Source organism: Rhinatrema bivittatum, chromosome 2 (genome assembly GCF_901001135.1).
Source record: "Rhinatrema bivittatum chromosome 2, aRhiBiv1.1, whole genome shotgun sequence".
NCBI lineage: Eukaryota > Metazoa > Chordata > Amphibia > Gymnophiona > Rhinatrematidae > Rhinatrema > Rhinatrema bivittatum.
Window position 1 is genome coordinate 89,783,530 of NC_042616.1, and position 22,476 is coordinate 89,806,005.

At 42.4% G+C, this 22,476-nt stretch overlaps 1 protein-coding gene across 9 annotated transcripts in view; it reads right to left on the minus strand.

The window, feature by feature from the left end:
- The window catches only part of PRKAG2 (protein kinase AMP-activated non-catalytic subunit gamma 2), a 751,594-nt gene that overhangs the window by 24,675 nt on the left and 704,443 nt on the right, over window positions 1–22,476 (minus strand). For all 9 annotated transcript variants that reach the window (XM_029588430.1, XM_029588428.1, XM_029588429.1 and 6 more), the window contains 5 exons: window positions 22,131–22,185; window positions 11,027–11,153; window positions 6,814–6,979; window positions 2,046–2,083; window positions 31–177 (listed from right to left, as the gene is read on the minus strand). In XM_029588430.1, the coding sequence (XP_029444290.1) occupies window positions 31–177; window positions 2,046–2,083; window positions 6,814–6,979; window positions 11,027–11,153; window positions 22,131–22,185 (533 nt within the window). The remainder of the gene's footprint in view (window positions 1–30; window positions 178–2,045; window positions 2,084–6,813; window positions 6,980–11,026; window positions 11,154–22,130; window positions 22,186–22,476) is intronic.

The following is a 22,476-nucleotide window of genomic DNA, read 5'->3' on the forward strand; positions in this document are numbered from 1 at the left end:
TAGCAATTAAGATTAAAAAGGGACTCTTACCTCTGCCTTTACTATTCTATTCACAATGGTCTCCAGTGTTTCTGGTTTGCTGCATTTCACAACACCTTCAAAATACTGTGAACGGTGCTGAAGGGCCTGGGTCACGGTGATATCTAGGTTATTATATGTCTTTTCAGCAGCAAGATTCTGAAAGGTAGAATTACACACCCATCAGTTCTCCCCACATTTCTCAAGCAGACAGAAACTGTGGTGGTGGTGATGGGGAGACTGCAGCAGATATTGTCAAGTGATTTGTTCTCGGATTTTCCTTGTTCTGAACAAATTCAGAGTTCCAGACAGCATACGAACAGACACCTTACAAAAAGTCACAGAAGTAATCCATTAAGAAAGTCACGGCATCCAGACTAGACATATTTATGTCAAAGCCTCGTGGGCCTTGTGTGGTTGTGGGAATGCATCAAAACAAAGGGGCTTGGAGTTCATCACAGCTACACTGTACACTCAGAATTTTTATAGCCATGTTTACCACAGATACATTTACAGTATTTTTAAAATACTTTTAGTCTGCATTTATTTCTGAACACTAGTTCAGTATGTTTCTACCTTTATTTGTTTTTTTTTTTAACTTAAAATAAGACTTAAAACCTCAGGGGATAACTTTAAAAGACCTGCAGACTTGCCCCTATATGGCTGCATATGGCTGTGTGCAAATCTACCCCAATATTTTATAACTCATCATGTCATAGAAGCAAAAGTTCTAAAACATGTTGTGTAACTCTATCCTGCAGAATCTGCACGCATGAAAAAGATAAACATGAATAGGTATTCAAATTAGTTCTGACTTAACCAGCTAAGTGGTGGTTTTGAAACTACTTAGCCATACAAGTCTTAAGAGCGCTATTTACTCAGCTAAGATAGCCAGATAAATCTATGACTTATTTAGCTAAGATAGCTGGATAAGTATTAGGACTTATCTGGCTACGAACCAGATTTATCATTTTACTATAAATTTCACGAGAATAGCGCCTGTGATAAAAAAAAAGGGGGCATGGTTAGGGTAATTTTTCCAGATATCGCATCACGTAGCTATTTTACCGCCATGCGTACTAAATTTAGCGCACAAGCGATATTTTGACATCGCGAGCTGAGATGTGCCCAGACAGGAGAGCACGCATGTGAGAGAAAGAAAGAGAGACTCTTTACAAGGCTCTTGTATAAGTAAACTATTTATACCACTGTTAAGAGGGGCAACTAGTAACTCGGGGTGAGGTTTTGGGGGGCAGTTTTACATGCACAGTCAGAGGTACAAACAGCACAGTACACATCAGTGAAGATCTGATGAGATTTGGAGTGATGACAGGTACACCAAGATGAGATTTGTTCATTGTACTCTTGACCTAGCTTGATAGCAGCCAGGTAGAGAGTGCATCAAGCTATCTTACCTAGCTGGCTAAGTAGCAGCACTAGATATGTTCTCTCATACTAAGTTTTACATAGCGTTTTGCCAAAATAATTATAAAATAACAAATTGAATGAAGAATATATGACATTCAAAATTATTACTGGAAGACATTTTCTATTACACATATGCCAAACTTGAAAAATCTGGGCAAAGAGCACAAAGAGCTGAAATATGCTGCCCCAGCAGTGGTCTCTATGGACACGTGCAGTGCACTGGGATACTTTGGGTGTGGGAGCAGGGTCATTACACCTGCTTGCAGAATGCCCACGAATATTAAGAAATCTCAGCTTACCAAACCAATGTCTGAAAGTATATGCAAATCTGAAGATGTGCAAAAACATTTACTAGGAGAGTACCCGTCTCCTCCCCTAACTGGACATCACTGTATGCCATGCACCGCCTGCAAATCTTTGAACCACCCACCTATGACTGCAGACATGCCAATAGTTAAAAATAAGCATAAGCATCAGCATGCAATGCTAGCACTATTCTAATGTGACAAGAAAGCTGCAACACACTGGTGACTATCTACAATATACAAACAGGCATTTTGGAAAGGTGATCATTGTTCAATGTAAAAAATAATACTTACTATTACATCAAATTTGGAATAAATATCTACAACTTTTCCTGCAAAAGAAATATGCACTTTAATACAAGTACCTTAGAGTAACAAACATTAGAATATAAGATCATCAGATGTGCCATGCTTGGGTGTGTGTGGGTCTGTGTCAGAGGGAGAGAGACAGACCTTGGAGCCCGGCATCCTGACTCTGACAGTGGCAAATCTGGAAGTACCCAACAGGGCCCAATAGGGAGATCCATTCCACATTGCTCAATCCCAGAAGAGGAGGCAATCCCCAAGCCTACCTCGTTAATAATTGTTAATAGATCTGTTCTCTAGAGAGATGTTTACATCTATTTTAAACCCAGCTATACTACATCCTCCAGCAACAAATTCCACAACTTCATTGTATGTTTACTGAAAAAACCTTTCTCAAATTTGTTTTAAATCTGCTACAAGTTATTCTCCTGCAGTGTCTCCTAGTTTTAGCACTATTAAATTACTGTCCCCTATGTACCTGCTCCATCCCATTCCTGATTTTATACACCTCTAGCACAGTGATGATGAACTCCAGTCCTCGAGTTCCTCCATTGCACTGCCTCCACTGTATGCAAATCTTTCTTATGCATATTCATTGTGGATATCCTGAAAACCTGGCCTGTTTGTGGCCCTCGAGGACTGGAGTTCACCATCACTGCGACCAGCATATCACCTCTCAGTCATTTCTTCTCCAAGCTGAAAAGCCTTAACAGCACAGTTTCACCATGCACCAGTCGTACGGTCTTCTTTCTACCTTTTCTTTACATTTGTGGAGTACCTTTTATCTGTTTAAAAACACCATCTTAGAAGCCCTTTGCGCTACGCCTCATGCAAACATAACCCATGGAACTGCTTCTTTTACGTTCCTTCTAACTAATTTCCTCATTTTACCATAGTCTCCCTTTTTAAAGTTACTTGCTACTGCAGTAGTTTTATCACGCTCCTTCCAGTGATTATGTCAGGATTACTTGCATTAGGATCTCTATTCCCAAGTGGTTCTGCAACCGTTACCCCTTGCCTCAGGCCTAAGTTCTTCAATGCAGTGAGCTAGAGAAATAGGCAGGAGATTGTGAGAAAAAACAAAAGTGGTATCTTAAAAACTGACAAGAATACTGTCACCTGAAGACAACCCCAAACTCAACAGCTATAGGATATACCGTCACGCTACCTCATTCTCTAAAAATCACATTTAAATGCTATATTTAGTCATGTGGAGAGTCTTTTACGCATGGGAAAAGACCAAACCAACTTACCACACTGGCTCACTCTGTTTTTTTTCCATCATACAGAACTACTCTGATGCCAATGACTGGGTCTTTTGTGCTTATATTAAATATGTCAAAATCCAACTGCTATGCAGAAATTACCACAGGGGACCTAAAGCAGAACTGTAGAAATCATTAAAAGAAAATTGTTGGGGGTCACCACGTCTAGTGGCGAGATGCTTATCCCCAGGACAAAGTGCAGAGTTCTAGCAGTTGTATTGGTCATGGAGAAAACGGAAGACTTCATAAATAGATTTTGTTGACCTGGCAGTTTCTGTTTCTGCCTGCTCTTTTGGAACCGAGGCTGGGACCTGGCACCGTGAGCCTCTCAATCTACTTTAGTTCAGGCATTGCCTCAACAGTCCTAGGCCGAGGATCGTGCAGAGTCCCTGCAATTATGGGCCCTAAATCTGGCCACTATGTGTCGGCACTGCACGCTTACTATGACACAGTTCTCCCGCTTGGGGCTGAGCCAGAGAGTGAACTCAAGTCTCCCCTGCATGCCAGTGCGTGGGTGGCACTGGCACAGAGCAACCAGTCTGGCCCTCAATCTTTGCAAGTTTTGATATCTTTTGGACTAACAAACATGGTGTAGTACATTAGTTAGATAGTACATAAGTCTCTTTGTCAGTTGTCTGCTATAATAAAAGAGAGCTCTTGACATAAATAGTCCAGTTTTCTCTGGGACCAATAAAACTATTAGAAAATAAATTTTGAGATGGGAGCTGCTCAGGGAGTTATTTTACTATGCATAGGACCTAAAGTCAATTATCTGCAGGCTTTACACCACCAGCCCTCACAGATAAAGGATGCACAAGCTTCCCCTTGGAAAATGATTCCAGAAAAATTATCTGCACTCCCTTGCACCTGCTAATTTGTGGGGGAGGCTCTGTCGAGGAAAATTCTGTGCATGCTTTTGAAAATACAAAAAAGTCTGCAGATACGTGCAAACCCCTCCCCAACCCCCACCTTGGGAAGGCTTCCGTTCACTGCAGGTCAAAGTGCGTGCACAGAGGTCCCATGCCTGGACTTTCACCTGCACACAGGGTGGGCAATTTTGCAAAAGTCCCTTTCCCTGGGGAAAGCACTGTTTTACCTGCTGAAATGGCTTTGAAAATGACCCTCGTAAATATCAAGTCTTTGCACTTTCAGCTTTAGAAGCCCTGAAGTGGTTTCTGCAGGGTGATGGCGTTTCGCTTTAAACTCCTTTGGCCCACTATGCAGTACATCATCAGACGCACCGGGGCTTCAATTTAAACTCTACATTCTGCATAATTATACAACACTGGGAAAAGGATGCCGTTTAGGGTTTAAAACCAAGCGGTCAATCCTCATCATAAAACTAGAAACAGGAAGGAAGCTTGACACCACAGGCCAGTCTGACTCTGGTGGTGGGTAAATTAATGCCATCAATAGAAAAGGAATGGATAGTGGAACACCTTCAATCCAAAAGGTTACAGAATCTACCACAGCAAGGCTTCACCAGGGGAAAATCATGTCAAACAAATCGGACCAGTCTCTTTGACTAGGTGACCAAATAATTAGATCAGGAACAGATCTAATTACTGAAATCGGATCCACCCAGAAGCTGGGCAGCCTGGGAGGGGGTGCTAAGGTGGTAAACAGGATCAGAAATTGGTTGAGCGACAGGTAGAAGGGAGTAGCAAATGGGAGGTTAACTCCAAGAAAAGTGGGCCTTCAATGCACAGTGCCTTAGGAACCCCTCACAGTGTCGATTTTCATAAGTGACATGGCAAAGGAGTTGGTAGGCAATGTTTGCCTTTCTGCAAATGATACGAAGATCTACAACAGGGTGGACACTCGAAATGAAGCAGAAAAATAAAGAGCGCTTTAAGAAAGCGTTCAGTTTGGTAATTAAGATTTAAAGAAAAAAGTCAAGGATCATGCATTTCTGGCATAAACATACAAGAGAGTAGTACAAGATGGCAGTGGGAGGGGACAGATCTCAGGTGATCACATCTGATTATCTCAAGGTAGCATAATGGTGAGCCCTAAGAGAATGCAGGGGTGCCTAAGGAGAGGGTATTACCAGTATAAAAAAAAGAGGTGGTGTTGGATACTTCTATACAAGTCACTGGTGAACCCTCAGCTTGGAGTACTGTCCCATTTTAGATAAACCACGACGGTATAAGAACATTGACGGCAGCAAAGAAAACTGGCATCAATGTCACCAACCATCAAATATAATGAGATGCCCCAGTCACATGTGAAAAAAATTACAAAAGTTTTATTGCCAATAATTTTTACTTAAAGATAGTTACATACAACAAATCATGGGCTGGGATGTGGGTGTTTTTAAACAGGATTTGTTGTATGTAACTATCTTTAAGTAAACTTTACTGGCAATAAAACTTTTGTACTTTTTTCAAATATGGCTGGGGTATCCCATTTTGGATAAAGACAGAGAAGAGGCCGTCAAGAGAAGGACTACTGAAATGGGGCAGTTAGACTTAAAGACCCCCCCATACAGTTGTGCTCACAAGTTTACACACCCCTGGCAAAATCTGTAAGATGTGTAGCATTTTAAGAAAACACGAGTGATCAGACAAAACACATATCTGTTATTTGTAATGTTTTTCAAATTAAACTATTATGCATCACAGAATAGCACAATCGTTAAACAAACCATAACAATACATGAAATAATAAAATGGTCCTATCTTAGAGGAGAAGAAGGAGAAAGGCATTCAAATACCTCACAGGTAGAAACACACAGGAACTTGTAGAACCGTGTGTCATGATATGAGGCTAAAAGGAGGCGGACTCAGGAGTTACACAAGAAAATAGGTTTTTTCCACGGAAAGGATAGTGGACACACGGAATAATCTTCCAGTGGAAGAGATGGAGGCCAAAACAATAAATTCAAGAACTCATGGGATGAGCGCAGAAGATACTAGGACACCGGGATAAAGCCTGAGATTGGCTAGGCTCTGGAATCAGGAAAGGCCTTGCTCTCTGCTGTTTTCTGTGTGTCTATACGACAAGCACATATAGAGGAGAAGAAGGAGAAAAAGCCTGAGATTGGCTAGGCTCTGGAATCAGGAAAGGCCTTGCTCTCTGCTGTTTTCTGTGTGTCTATACGACAAGCACATTTTCATCTCACAAACTACACACAACTCTAGGCAAGTTACTTTCTATCCTGTGCTTCCGTTATATGATTAAGGAACACCACGATATAGCTAAGGCATCACAACTGGTAAATCATCTTTCCAGCCAAGGTAGCAGTATGCACACTTCTGAGGCATTAAAGGGAAAATCATGCTGGGATCCAATCTGGATACAAGGAGCTACATTAACCCAAAGATCTTGCTTACATCGATGTATGTGCAAGCAGGAGTCCAGTAGGAAGATTTCCAACCTTTCACGACTTATTTTTATGTATCTGAAGTGAGCGCAGGCAGGTGTTGGTTGTCCCGCTAAATAAAATGCAACTTAAACCAACGACCCTTTCTGGCCGTCCTGGTACACACCTGACTCATCCACCACAGGCAATGCAGATACTCGTCTTTCCACAAATATATTCAAGGCTTTAATAATGGGAGTGTGCGGATGGATGAAGGCAATGCTGTGGTACGTTCCAATCCCAAGTTCCTCCAGGTTCATTTTCATGAAGGCAGGCTTTGGCATTTCTGAAACCTGGAACACACAGCAACAACAAAGGGAGAAAAAGCAGACTTTTATACCTAGAAATGCTGCTGAAGCCTAAAGTAGAAAAAAAAAAAAATCACGTCAAGTAAAGTATGAATGGAAAATAAACTACTGCCAAAACTGAGTAAATGTAAACCCCTGGAACTGCCAATGACAAAAGAAATCACTCCAAACAGTTTAAACATGTGATGTAATGAATGACAAACAAATGTCTGTACACAGGGACTACTAGATGGGTAATTGTAGACCAGGGGTGCTTCTGAATTGTCTCAGTCAAGCTGTATATCAGTATAATCATAGGTTACTAGAGGTACTGTTTTTCTCTATGAGTTTTTCATTAGTTTGCAAATAAAAAGGAAGGACTTGTCTGGAGAAGGTTGACAAGGCAAGCACTGATGAATGAAGTAAACGCTCCAAGCAGGCAGCAGTACGTTGCTGTAGGGTCCTCAGTGAGTAATGCTGCATTGCTGTGGAGTCTTTGCACCAATCTTCAAAGGAAAAATATGTGCGTACTTTTCCTTTAAGAACTGCACCAGAGAAAAGTACCTGCAGAGATCTGCATCTGCTTTTTTTGCTGTGGATATTTATTTCCACTAAATTCACATGCATGGCTCTGAAGACCCACAACACTGCGAGTCGTTTCCTCCTCCGACCTGTCCCACTGCAGTATGGGTAAAAGTGTGCGGGGTTGTGGAACCCTGGGCAGACTTTCACCCACACGTGGGGGTGGGAGGGGGGGCGGTTTTCAACCTGCTGATTTGCGCAGTTAAATCCCTTTCAGAACCGCCTCCTAAATGCCTTGGAGGTGACTAGATGATTCTTAGCTTATCCATACAGTCATCAGTAATTTTATATATATATATATATATATATATATATATATATATTTTTTTTTTTTTTTTTTTTAGTTACAAACGGAAATGTTTCAATTTACTAGAAGTAAATATAATACAGATAGCTAAACCCAGCTCAGTTTAGCTACAATATCTGAATGGCTAATCAGTCCTTTTCCCTGACCTGTGGGCAAATGTATCTTATTTATCAGAATTTATGGCAAGTTTATACCTTACTGATGCTTTTCTCTTGTCCCAGAGTTGCTTATCGCAATTTATTACATATGTTCCTGTTTGTTATGTAAGTCAGAAATTCTTGTGTGTTTTAAACTGTAATCTGCCCTGAACTATTTGTCCGGGCAGGGCGGAATATAAATGATTTTAAATAAATGATGCTCTTGCCCGTTCCAGCCCCTTCCACGCCCAGTAGTGGTGGTGTCGCACTGCAGAAGTGTGGGTGCTTTAAGGGTTCCACACTGGGACACCATGAATGCTCCTCATCAACTCCTGTTCCATCATTCACCAAAATTTTGGCAAACGTAAAATATTCCAATAAAAAAGGGAAGGATAGGTTCATCTAAAAACATTCGTTTTCCTAAATCACGAGCTATGAGGATATCTTTTCAGCCTCAAGTTACTAATGAATTAGGTCAAAGCTAATACTACCCAAAATGCTTCATTTGAAGAACCTAGAAACCATTGTTAATGAAGCAAAAATCAATGCACTCATTAATTTTCATGGGTAAATGGCTATTTACAAGTGAGAAAAGGCTTTCGGAAACCTTCCCACCCTTATGTGGGTAAAAGTAAGCATTTATCTGCAGCATTTCTTTTTCCATGCGTGTTCACATTGAAAACCGATGCACAGGCCATGGGTAAAAGTAACCATGTTACTTGCATCAAAACACAGAATTTGAAAATTATCCCATGAGTGGGCAGACAAGTATGGTAAACCCACATTCGTTACTGCACTAACAACCTGGGACCCAGGCCTGAACATTTAGCTTTGTCTACAAACAAGCTGAACTGCTTCAGCAGAAGGCAGCTCTCACGTTCCACCCTACATTAGAAATGTTATTTTTTTTTACCGTTTCTCCAGCACTCAATAAAAGACAGATACTATTTATTATACCGAATGTACCAAATATTACTATTAAAACAAACATTTACAAGAGACATTCGGATAGAATGGAACAATTGTAGATAATCAGCATAAGGGATAGCTACAAAGAATATACATTCAAAATGACGCAAATAGTTGACTTTTATTGCAACTGGAGAGAAAGACCGGAGGGCTGCTTTAAGAAACAATCTGAGATGGAAAACTACATAAAAAAAACTAAGACCCTGTAGCCAGAAATATACGTGGCTGTAACAAATGGCACCCTTCACGCAGAAGCATTTGACACAATATGGATGTCTTCTACCGACTCCATCTGGAAGCCGCAGTGGATATGTCGCCCACACAGGGGAAGACTTGGCCATTGGCCACCATGTCCAAATCGATGCCATCTTAACAGAAAGTGATTGAATAGCTCTGCACTATTACTACCCAGTTATGTGGATGGTAAATCTGGCTAATGAAAGAGAACTTTTTGTAAAAGATATTAGAATCCGATTCTGTGCTGGTTTTAATCGTCTCATAACGGGATGCTACAGCTCACCATTCTACTTCAGTAGCTACAATTAAAACAAGGAGGCATTCTCAAAGAAAAAAGGAATTACAGCACAGTAGATTTATGGAACATTCTGCCAGGAGTAGCAGTTATGAAAAAAATTCAAAAGGAAAAGCTATCGAGTTTTTAGAAGAAAAGTATCTTGATAGGTATGAGGACATAGCTACATGGCAGGGAAAGTGCTAAGCCAGCTATTCTAGGTCAATTATATATCTGGGGGTCAAAAAGAAATATTTGTATTGATGCACCTTCCCCTGGATTAACAGGTAGATAGAATAGTTAAGCAGAAGGGAGCTTGATTCAATGGCCCTCTAATTCTTCTTTCGACCTAAACCAACTATGTAACCATGAAATTCTATCCAGTTTTAACTGCCCTGGTTGGTCATTTTGTGGTGATCCAGACAAAGGCTAACCAAAAAGCAACAAACCCACACTTCAGCACGGTAAAAAAAATTCTTTCCCAACCTCGCTCGTAGGACTCTCCTCACAAGCGAAAACCTGGGATATTTCAGATGATTTCTGCTCAAACTGTGAGAAAGAACAGGGAAAAAGGAACGCTGGCACCAGTGTTTTATGACGCTCGACTAACAGAAAAGTGAACAGTGCAGGATGAGCTGCTTAATGTGTTTGAATGTGTAGGAGGAACAGCCTGGCCGAGCTTTCAAATTCTTTTGCAGACAGAATGGCACAAATATTGCTTTAACAGGAGATACAAAACTGGCAAGCTACACTGCTTGTACAAAATGTTTTCATGGGAGACAACACACACTCTGTCCTACTCTGTAACCTCTTTACTGGATATCAGCTAAATACCAATGATTCTGTCCAGTAACAAGTTAGTTTACAATGCAATTTAACAACTGTAACAAAAGAAAAAACCCCCCAGCAAAGTGTATATAATTTACTTTGGGGAGGGAAACAGCTTCTCTGGGTTTTTTTTTTTTGTTAGGCCAGCATTATAAATGAGCTCCTTCAAAAAATGCCATCGCGCACACTGTCCTTATTCTGCAATCTCTGTTTCCTAGCTTTATATTTAAAGAAAACGAGGTTTCAGAAGCGTTCTTCATCTTAAACACCTTCCTCCACCAAACAGCACCATAGCTTAAAACGGTCCGGCTTTGCATGGAACATCACTCCTTCACAGGACAGCAAAATGAATAATACCGCTGCTGCTGCTGACGAGGCAGGCACAATGCTGTCCAACTCCACGTTTTCCTCTGAAAAGGGGAAAATGAAAGGGTGCCCCGGTAGCCCTTGCTGTAAGTTTCACTTTTTCCTTCTCTATTTTCGGTAGCTGTCAACCTTTCTCTCCGCACCCAACAATTATTCCACAGCCAAAACAGGATGCATAGGGAAGATGCACGGCAGTGTACGGAGGGGTCATTTTTCCCAAGGATCACATTCATAGTCACAAGCTTAAGGCATTAGCAGCTTTCCCACTGAGGGGTTTAATTTGCTTTAAGATCCTTTGGCCCAAGTAAACACAGCCCACCCTTTCCTGAAATCCCTTGAGTAAGGGCACTTACAAAAAGCTGGAGGAACTTGAGGATTCTTTTGTGGGTAAGTATATAAAGTGCATTCCCACTGACGGGATCAATGACTGGCAACCTGTGGATCTTGTTTTTGATCAATGAATATACAGCATCAAAGAGGCTGAAAAAAAAAGACCACGAAAGCCGTTAGTAAATTTGCAAATGACAGGCCGAAGAGTAAAGACAGGTATCAGACAATGAATCGCCAATTAAGACTACTTTCCACAAAGTAAAAATAACTTGTCTGCCAGCACTTCTCAGTACTGATGACTGCTAAACACCACTAATTAACATATAAACACTGGAATTTGGCTACTACAAACAGTAGGAATAATATCCAAAGTAGTCATTCTATACTAGGAATGATCATTTTACATATAAACCGGGAGCCAACTGCATTGTTATACACATACAATTAATGGCCTATCTAGAAGACTAAATTTAAACATGCATTCACTGCATGTCTAAGCTTACAGATCACAAAACCCCTTCTATTTTGCCAAATGGTCTCAGTTAAGCACAGACTCATTCCAGGTTATTTGTTGACATCTTATTTATTTACTTTGAAAAATTTATATGCCCATAATCCTATGAGGTCGATTTTAAAGGCGTTGCTCGCGCAAAAATGCCCACGTCCAAAGGTATGCAGGCCGCACGCAAGCAACGCGGATTTTGAAAGCTGTGATTTACACATGCAGGCCAAAAATAAGGGGGGTGGAAAAGGGGCAGGGCATGGGCATTCCAGGGCGGGGCCAACATTTACACGCGTGACTTCATATTTTAAAGCCGGAGGCAGCAGCATGCATTGGCTTCTTAGCCACGTAACTTTACTGCTGCTCCTAATGGGAAGCAAGGCTTACACAACAGGGTGAGGAGTCCAGGTCAACTGGGGGGTATGCAGAATGAAGACCCAGAGGCGTTTGGAAGACCTTGATATTGATTGAGCAAACTGGTGGACTAACTAGAAAAACTGGGAATGTCCCTCGCACGAGCATGTTTTAAAATCCGCTTACATACGTGCATTAAAGCCAGGAAAATCCTATAGAATATACGCAAAGCAGGTTTGCTTGAGCAACCTCTTAAAATTAGGAGCATACTTGCACGCGGTAGGCGTATTTTAAATCATATGCACGCAAGTGCGTGTAAGAGTTCATATTCCAGTGTATCTCTGTGCACTCGCCAATATGCATGTATATGGGCTCGTTTTAAAATTTGCCTGTATGTTCTCAGCAGCTTACATAAAAACATGCATAGTATTATAAATCTTCTTGGGGAGTAAAATGAATTAGAATGTATAAAAGAGATCTACTGCTGATCTCACCTTCCTGGGAATTAGGAACTTTTGACTATGCGGCATTCAACAGTTCACAGTTCTGGATGTGAATAATGTATGTCCATTCTGGGTCACACCCAGGGATGCCATGTTATCCAGGGTCCCTGCTGGGGGGAGGCCATTTTTTGGGGGTTACTGCCCCATCTCCCATCTCAAAAATGGCCTTTCCTACCTTTTTTTCCCAAGACTGGCTTCCTTCCAATTCCCTACCCCCAGTCTATTCCTGCGCCTGCCTGCTTGGGTCCTTCCCTTTCCCAACTAAAAGGAGGAGAGCATGCTTATCCGCCTCTGTCTCTTTTTCCAGATTCAGTCTTGCAATTTGAACCGTAGAGCTGACAGGTTACGTGAGATTACAGGATTCCATGCAATTCAAACCGCAAGACCGAAGCTGGCACACAGAGGAGACTGAGATAGGCAAGCACTCTTTCCTCCTTTTGTTCAGGAGAGGGAGGGATGCAAGCAAGCAGGCAGGCAGACAGGCTTGATTGGTGGCAGGGGTAGATGATTAGAGAAATCTGGGAAGCAGTTCCAGAGGGAAAACGGGAGAGGGAGCAAAGTTGCCTATCTGTAATGGGGGCTATTTTTAGACAGCAGGATAAATCATCCATAACATATGAGTGATGTCATCTGATGGCGCCAACATAGTCTCATCTCTCAGAGCTCAGAGAAGTATTTCTGAGCATGGGCAGGAGTTCCTGCTCATGGTCGCTGGCTCATGAGCCCCTCAGTCCTTCCTAGAGCTTAAGTTTATGCTGAGTAGTCAGCTCTTCAAGGGAGGTGGGCAGGTAATAAATATATGGCTGATTTATCCTGCTGTCTTCAGAGAACCCCCTGTTACTTTGCTTTCTTCATCAAAAAATAGGATGAAATCAGCCATAATGCAGCGGGAGTCCCAAGCTGAGGATTGCCTTGCAGAAGCAATATCTTAGAAACCACCTGGACCCCAACCAATGAAGAGTGAACTGAAGGAACAGGAATGCTTAGAACTACTTGTCCAAAGGAACTATCTCTGGAAAATACTGTCCAGACAGCAGAATATGAAGGTGTGAACAGATGGCCAAGTAGCAGCTTTGCAGTTGTCTTCAATGGAAGTGGCCTCAGATGAGCCACTGAGGTAGCCATAGCTCATGCTTGAAAATCCTTGACTGTCGTACTCGATGAGCAATGATCTAGCCAGAGCGTAGCAGTATGCTATACTATCTGCTAGCCAATTTGATAAAGTTTTTTTGGCTACTGGTCTCCCTAATCTGTTGGGATGAAAGGACATGAATAACTGAGAAGCTTGATTGTGAGATTGACTCCTTTGCAAGTAATAGTTAAGGCTCTCTTACAGGTCCAAGGAGTGAAGAGCCTGTTCCCCTTTGTATGCATGTGGTTTTGGAAAGAACATACATAGCATGATTGCTTGATTGATGTGAAATGCAGGCACCATTTTCGGGAGAAACTTGGGGTGAGTTTGCATAAGAACCTTGTTGTGGAAAAAATGAAGGTATGACAAATATGAGACCAGGGCCTGTAATTTTCTCACTCTGCATACCAGGTGAGGTTTGAATGAAAATCTTCTGCTTGCTTCTAGGATGACTGCATAACAGATTAATGTGGTAATGGGTCAGGGTAAGTATGGGCCCTGTGTTCCACCATTCCCTGAAACATTATGGGGTAGATGGTTCATTTATCCTCCTACGTCAAACTTGCCAATATTGGCTGCTACTAACAGTATGCTCACCTTGGCTTACTTGAATGCTCAGTCAGCCAGAAAGAAAGATGTGGAAATTACCAAATTAATATTACAGTGTAAGTTAGATGTATTATTTATCACCGAATTGTGGCATACAGCGGCTGGTGTGATACTGCTGAAAAATCTATGTCCTGCAGGCTATCCACATGAGGGTGTCTCTCGTGAGGAGGTATATTAACAATATATAGAAATTCTTTGTGTGTAGGAAGACTGCCTTTTGTTTGTGTGGATGGCTGTGAGGGAATGTTGGTTCACATACAAACACTACATTTCTGTTTGGTTTGTACTCCTCCTTGTCTGGTTGCTTATTGGCTTAAGTGCTGAGGTAACTATTCTTTCTTAGTTGTGTCCAGAGTATTCAAAACTCATTGTGTTAGGTGACTGAAAGGAGGAGTAGCCTAATGGTCAAGCGCAGCAGGCTGGCAACCAGGAAAACCAGGGTTCAAATTCTGCTGCCTTTCTTTGCCCCTGGGCAGTTCACTTCACCCTCCATTTCCTCTTGTATAAACTTAAATTGTGAGCTCTCTGGGAACAGAGATATACCTACAGTACTTGAATGTAATCTGTACTGAAGTGCCGAGAAAGCAATAAATAAATACATTTGCATTTTGAAGATGTGCAATCTGTTTTGATTAGAAATGTCTTTGATTCTATTTCTTTGGGCCTGATTCACTAAGGCTTTTTCTGTTGTTAGGATTACACCAGATGGTAGGTAGTGTCACTCATCACTCTGGGTATATTTTAGATTTAATTCTATTTGATGACCAACTTTTTAATAAATGTTGTATTTCTCCCATTTGTAATCTTTTTGTGTCATGGTTGTTAACATTTGCATGTAATTTGAAAGAGTTTGTGAATAAGATTGAATTTATTACTAAATAAGTTAGTGGAGAAGTAAATATGTACAACAAGATGAGGAGTTTAGTACAGCTGCTCATGCTCTTGATTGGTGGGAATTCAAACTTTATAAAACTTTATGACCAATTGGTACCAGAAAAGACCTTAGTAAGGAGGAAGCAAATGCATTATGCTCCTTGGTATAATAAGGACTTGGTTTTACTTAGAAGAAAAATGAGTAGATATGAATACAGATGGCGTAGATCTAAATCTGAGGTTGATAAATTCCAGTATGATTTAGACTTGAAATCTTACTGGTTAGCTTTGTATGATATTAGAAGAGAGTACTATTCTTCTCTTATAAAAAGACATCTTTGATTACACCTTTAACTGTTTTACATCACCCTCATACAGGTGTCCAGTGCAGATCAAGTAGTGCTGCTTCTGCTAAAATTATTTTTTTTTTAAAGAAAAAATTAAGAAATTCAGCACCCCCAGCTACAATCAGGAGCTGAGTCAACCGATGGAGGAGGTAAGGACACCACACATAACGAGGCCAAGCTGGGGCTATGAGCATGATCATTGCTTTGTCCTGAAGAACCTTTTGAATAGTCTTGGCAATGAGAGGAATTGTAGGCTATGCCTGGAGTAGACTGACTCTTCAGTCTAGAACAAAAACAAAAGAAGCTGATTTGTGCTGTTCAATATCATGGAACAGAATTTCCTGCCCTTCTGGTTGTCCTAGGACACAGACAGGTAAATTAACAGAGTTCCCTCAACAGAAAAACAGGTCATCTGCAACAGCTTAATCTACGGACCACTTGTAAAGCTGTTCCGGATGGCCAGGAGATAGGTTGCCTGGAGACAGGAACTGTGAAGACAAGCCCACAACCAAATTCTCAGGGCCTCCTCCTGAATAGGGTAGACCTCTATACAGCCTTGCTTGTTTATGTAAAACATGGCCACCTGATTGTCCATCTGGATCAAGAATCCCTTGTTTGAGAGCATGTGAGAGAAGGCTTTTAACATATACTGGCTGGCCTGCAGCTCAAGATGGTTGATTAATAGATGAATTTCCACTTCAAACTACACTCCCTGGGTTCATGAAGCGCTGGGAGTCTCCATGAACTTCCAGAACCTCCATGAACTTCCAGATCTATCCACTACTGCAGAGAAGCCTGCACCTCGAGAAACATGGATAATTGACGGGACAGTGGTTGAAGCAATTGATCCCATTGATTTTTTAGGGACCACTGAAGGCCACAAATGTGAAGGAAGGCTAGAAGAACAATGAGGTCCATATATAAAAGTATTTAGCCAGATAACTCAGAAGTTAGCTGGCTAGTTGAATATTAGGGTACATATCCAGCTACATTCAAGCTGGCTAATAAGTTACGAGGCTAGAATTTAGCTGGTTAAGTTAGGAGTGTTCTGGGGGCATAACTAGGAGAAGTTGAGTTAGCCAGCTAAGTTAAATGGCTAACTCTGATATTCAGAGTTAGCCAAATGACTTAGCTGTCTAAGTCTGGTCGGGTCAAAGAGCTGTCCTAAAGTTAGCGGGTTAACTTTAAGATAGCTGGCTCTATTTAACAGTATGGCTGCACTATTGAATACACCTCCAACATTTGCTGGCTACGTTTATCTGGCTAACTTTGTTATCTAGACTGTGTCTGAATATGGACCTCCAAACGAACAGCTAGTACATGTGATGCAGGAGGACAAGAATTGATCTTGCTAATGTGTGGTCTTGTTGTCAAAGCGCTTTCAAGAGGCCTATTAAAGTCCAGGCTTTCTCTCTTAAATGAGTTGATCCGAGCTCCTACAAACTGGATCATCTGGGATGTGATCAAGTCAGACTTTAGAAAATTGATAATGAATCAATGCCTGTTGGGGATGAGCCTACGAACAGCCAATCATCCAGGAGACTCTCTGTCTCCATAGCTGCACCGCAATGATAATAGGTACCTCATGAACGCCCTCAGAACGGCCAAAAGAACAAATGGGAGAACATTGTATTGATAATGCAGATCCTCCACCCAAAAACTGAGGAATCTCTGATGAGTGGGATGAATAAGGATACGAGTTTAAGCGTCCTTCAGATCCAGAGCGTATCCAGACCTTTGGCTAAATGAATGACAGAATTATCTGGAGTGAATTCATTTTGAACCTCTCCTGAACCAGTAACTTGTTCAAGTTCCTTAAATCCAGGATGGGCCTCAGCCCACTGACTTCTTGGAGATTAAGTAGAACTTTGAGTAGAAAACTGTGCAACACTCTCAAGCTGGAACAGATTCTATAGCTGTCTATTGTAGAAGGGATGTTGCAGCTGGATCAATTGAGTGGGGTCAGATCTGGAGACCAAAGTCTTCTGGTTTGTAGAAGAATGCAAGAAGTGCAAATGATAGTTATGCTCCTCAACTCTCAGGACTCACTTGTCTTTACTGATGTGGCTCATCCACTCCAGCAAGAAGGACTGGACCCTTCCACCTACTAGAGAAGGAAGGCAATAGGGGCGCAAAATAGACATAAAAAACTCGATTCAGGTTTGGGCTGAGGATGTTGTTGCATTTTAGGCTTTCACCTTTCTCTCTGTCGGCTTCTGGAGGAAAGCTGTTGAAGATGAGGAGGAGGAATCCGATGCTTCTAAAAAGAGGAGAATGTGTTATGAACTGCTCCTCCAGAGGGGGAGGAGTTAGCAATCTGTTATGAACTGCTCCTCCAGAGGGGAGGAGTTAGCAATCTGTTATGAGTGAGCTCTCCAGGAGGGAGGAGTTAGTGATCTGTTAGAGGTTTGCTCCTCCAAAGGGGAGGAGTAGGCACTCTGTATAATCTCCGTGCTGAGTTGCAATCTGTTATGGTTCTGATGTCTGATGGGCGGAGACACAGATGAGAGCTAGCACTCTGTTATGCTCAGCTCCTGAAGTGGGAGGAGTGAGCACACTGTAGTAAATAGGTGAATCCTTGGGTCGATGGCAGATGACAGCGCCCCCAAGAGGATATCCTGAGAGGGACCACTGGCTAGGCCTGAGTATGGAGACAGACACAGATAGTTCTTTTGTTAGACAGGTTAGTAGAACCACCAGAGGTGGCAGTAGTGAGCTGGTATGCCCGGCAGGGCTGAAGTCCCTCAGATACTGGAACTGTGATCCCAGGGTTGCTGAGCTGTAGAAAGACTATAGATAGTGAATAGACAGGGCATGCTGTATACATAGCCAGTAGTAGATGATAATCTCACATAGAATCTTAAGGAGGCTCAGTAGCTGGAAAGAGTTAGGCCCTCGAGGAGCGAGTACCTGCTCCCAGGGAAAGCTCTGAGAGAGCGGTGGCAACTCACGATTGTCTGTATCTGTAATAGCTTCTAGGCAGTAGAGAATCTTCAGAGGCTTCAAGAACATGGGCCCTCGAGGAGCGAGTACCGGTTCCTATCTGCAATCTGAAATAGAGAAAAGAGAGCGAGGCCCCCGAGGAGCGGGTACCCCTGGTAAGTCCGAGGAGGCAGAGTAGCTTGGACAAATCCATATTCCTAGACCGAGTACGATTCGTAGTCCGTGGTCCATACTCCGTAGTCCGTGCTAACTAGAATAGTAAGCGCAAGTGAAGACCTTTTATGTTGGAAGCGGATGACGTCAATACAGGGGGACGCCCCCGAGGTTCGCGCCCTTGCTGGTACATATTTTGGAGCGCGCGCACGCCCTACATCATCAGGAACATAGCAGATCCGCAGCGTCGAGCCGGTCCGGGGATGCTGGAAAGAAGCGGCATGGAGACGCTGCGGCAGCAAGCCGTCCATCAGGCCCGGAGGGAGTCGCCACAGAGGTAGAGAGGGTGGAGCGAGGGCAAAGAGCAGACCCAAACGCAACAGAATGGCTTCTTCTAATAAAAGAGGTACTTTTATAAGAAGTATGGATGTCCAGAAGTAGGGGGCTAGTCACCAGTCACTGTGGACAGCATCTGAAGAGTAGGCTGATGCTCCTTGATCAATGCCACCATATCCTGCATCTCAGTCCCATAAACATTCTCCCCTGTGTCCACAAGACATTCATCAGGAGACTGTCAACATCCTCCCAGAGACTGCTTGCCTAAAGTCTGGCTGAGGTGTCAAAGGCCTTATAAGAAGAACAGATCAAATGTTTACCACATTCTTCTGCATCTGCCAGGACCTGTTGGAAATCTGCCTGACAAGGAAGCTCTGAATCCACTAGAGGTTTAAGCTTCTGCACATATTCATACATGTATTGCACCATTAAGAGTTGGACAACTGCACTGAGCATCGACCCCTGAAAGACTTTCTTCCTGAAAGCATTCAGAGCCTTCTAGCTTTTTACGATAGGTAAATTAGAAAGCTCCTTCAAACTCTTTGTCCACTTTAAGACTGACTCCACCACTACAAAGTAGTGTAGGGGTTGGACTAGCCAAATCCAGGACAGGTTTGGATTCTATATTTAAATCAATCTTGCATGCCACTGGTAGGGAAGACATGGGATTCTGCCGTTCTCAGTCGAAGGTCCCTTAAAAGACCATGGAGTGAGACAGAAGCAATCTTTGTAGGGAATTAAATGATCGGCAGCAGCCCCGAAACATTCACTCTCGGATCATCCTTCTTCTTGAGATTAATGGATAATGTATTCACCATCTTCTTCAGGAAATGAGAGTATCTACAGCCCTGGGTTAGGTGAGGTATGCTTTAGTAAAAATGGAGCAGAGTCAGAAGGAATCCCTATGGACCTTCATCCTCAGACCATTGTGTTACATTCATCCATGACTCTGACAAAGAAAAAGGCAGTTGAGAAGAGGATCTCTAGCGCTCCAATAGAGAAAGGACTGACAAGACCTCCAAATGAACCAAATTCACTCCTTTCTCCTCCAAATCCCTAGGTGGTGATGCCCCGAAAGGAGGGGAACCAGCCATGATATTGAGTGGACTTTCTCCAGCTGGTGAAGCTCCTCGAATGGATGCTGGGACATCTCGGGGTCTTCCCTGAACACTGCTGTGTGGGAAAATCTCTTTCATCCTGAACAGAGAGGCTCCATTCTTCCTCTCTGATTTCTCAGGAAGCAAAAAAATCCATTACTACCTCTAACAGCTGGGCTGCCATCTGTGGAGGAGCCCTATGTGCCGCAGGAGGCAGAGAAACATCCTCCTGATCCCCAGATGGGCTCATCCTCGCTGGGGGCTGTGGTGACATGTGGCACCTAAGAGGAACTCAGCGTAGCAGGTACTTGGGCCCAGGACACACTTGGTGCCAATTCGCTTTGCACTGGCTGCACAGATATGATCCACTGACTAGAAGCAGGCTGCTCCATCAGTGCCAATAAGGATTCTCTCCACACCAAGGTGCTACTTTCTAGTCAAAGACAGCTCAGTTCTAGATGCTGATGTGCTCCATGCCAAGGAAACTGGTTGCACTTTGACTGGCACTGGCATGCTCCAAACTGATTTGACTGAAGGAGCTCTAGAAGGCGCTGAAAATGGAACTTCTTGGATGAACAATCTGCCCATCACCATGGACGCTTTCCGTGCTGTGGAGGACAACACCATCTGCAACAAAGAACTCCATATTGATGAGTCTGAAGGTGCCCTTCTTGGCATAATTTTAAAATATGTTTATAGTCCTCCTTTCATGACAATTCAAAGTGGAATAAATTCATGTAGTATACATATTTCCTTATCCCTAGAGGGCTTATAATTTAAGTGCCTGATTTTAAAAAGCATTTACATGCTTAAAACTGGGTTTTACATGTGTAAAAGCACTTTACCAGTGTAAGTGGGCTTTTGAAAATTGCTATAACATATGCCATTAATTGTCCATAGCATATTCACGTGTAAGTGCATTTTATGCACGCAAATTGCTTTGATAGTCTGTTACATTCATGTGTGCATCTCCTTTTTAAATTACCTTCTAAGTTTATAACTGAGGCAATGGAGGGGGAAGTAAAATGCCCAAAGTCACAAGGGGTGTCAGCTGATTCACAGTCTGCTGCTCTAACTACTAGGCTATGCCTCCATGCTACACTGAATGGGGATCTGCTCTAGTGGAACTCTGTGCCTTTGGCACCAAAGGAGCAGGCCCTAGAGGGGTTCCCTCATGCCACTTAGATGTTCTTCTCAGTGCCTCATCCCATGCCTTGGGATTCTGTGCAGAGCTGAAACCCTCACTCATGGCAAATTCAAGAGATGATGCCATCAAGGGAGGAGGGGAATAGCTTTCCCGTCAGACCTGTGGGATGACGGGGAGACTGACGCCCATCATGATTCTCAATGTTTCTTGTGGCGCCAAGCACCTGAAGAGGCCTCATTCAGAGGCACAGTGGCTTCGCTGCCCACCGTCATGCCGAAGCTTCAAGGCCTTACCTGCTGCCACCTTCTGCAGGTCCTCCATCGTCCAGGCATGGGTCTGGAGCTTCTGGAAGATGAATACTTTCGGCCACAACTGAGACAGTTTAAAACATGACAAACTGGTCCTAGGCAGCAATAGTAAATGGCGTGGGTGTCTGTGATGGATATACAGCGCCCACACCAGCAGGCCTTGAATCCACTGACCTCAAATTTCTTCTATTTAACTTTCTCCAATCGAAAAAAACCTCTTTTTTTAGTTCAGAGAGAGAATTGAAATGTTCTGTTTGAAGAGGGAGCTGAGGCAATGGTATGAAGAAGAACTTCATAAAAACAAAGCAGCAAACATTTTACCAAAAATTAAAAGACAGAGAAGAAAGCTGTCCATGAGGTAGCTCTGATGAAGAAAGACTGAGGGGCTCACGAGGCAGTGACTGTGTGGGGGGAACTCCCTCACACGCTCAAGCTCTGAGAACTGGGTTTGTGTTGACACCATCAGATAATGCGTTATGGCCGATTTCATTCCACTTGTCGATGAAGAAAGTCTCGTACCCAAGCTGGCTTTAGCCAAGGAGCCAGCTTTCCATGCCCAGGTCATACCTTCTTTCTAATGGGCACTCGCTGCAGATGCCCAAGTCAGAACCTGCACACTCCCACGAATACCCTGCAATAAGAGGCAAGTTATTGGGCTGGATTACCTTAACTGATATCCATATCTCAATGAACCCAATTGTTTAATAGCTTAGTCAGTAGATTGGTATCTTGTCTGACACAAATATTAACAGTGACATTCTAGCACCAACAATCCTGTGTCCAGAAAAAGAATAACTACTCAAAAGAGAAAATCATAGCTTACCTTGCATCTGGAGATATGTTCACTAAAGGCTTAAATGTTTCTTGCAAATAAAGCTCTGTATCATAATAATAAAAAAAAAGTATGTGTCATATAGGAAAAAAGTAAAAGCCTTTTTATTTGTGCAGGCTTATAGTTAAATTAGGACATTTATAGAGTTTTTAATTGATTTATTTTATGTTGTTTGTTTTACTTATTTATCATTTTTATGACTGTGAATTTTGTACTCTGGATTGAACAATGGAAAAAGAAATAAAAATGTAATACAAATGGAATGGTCAGTTAATGAAGACTTAATTTAGCTAGTTCATATTCCTTTCCATGTAAAGTCTGTTTATAGTGGAAAACA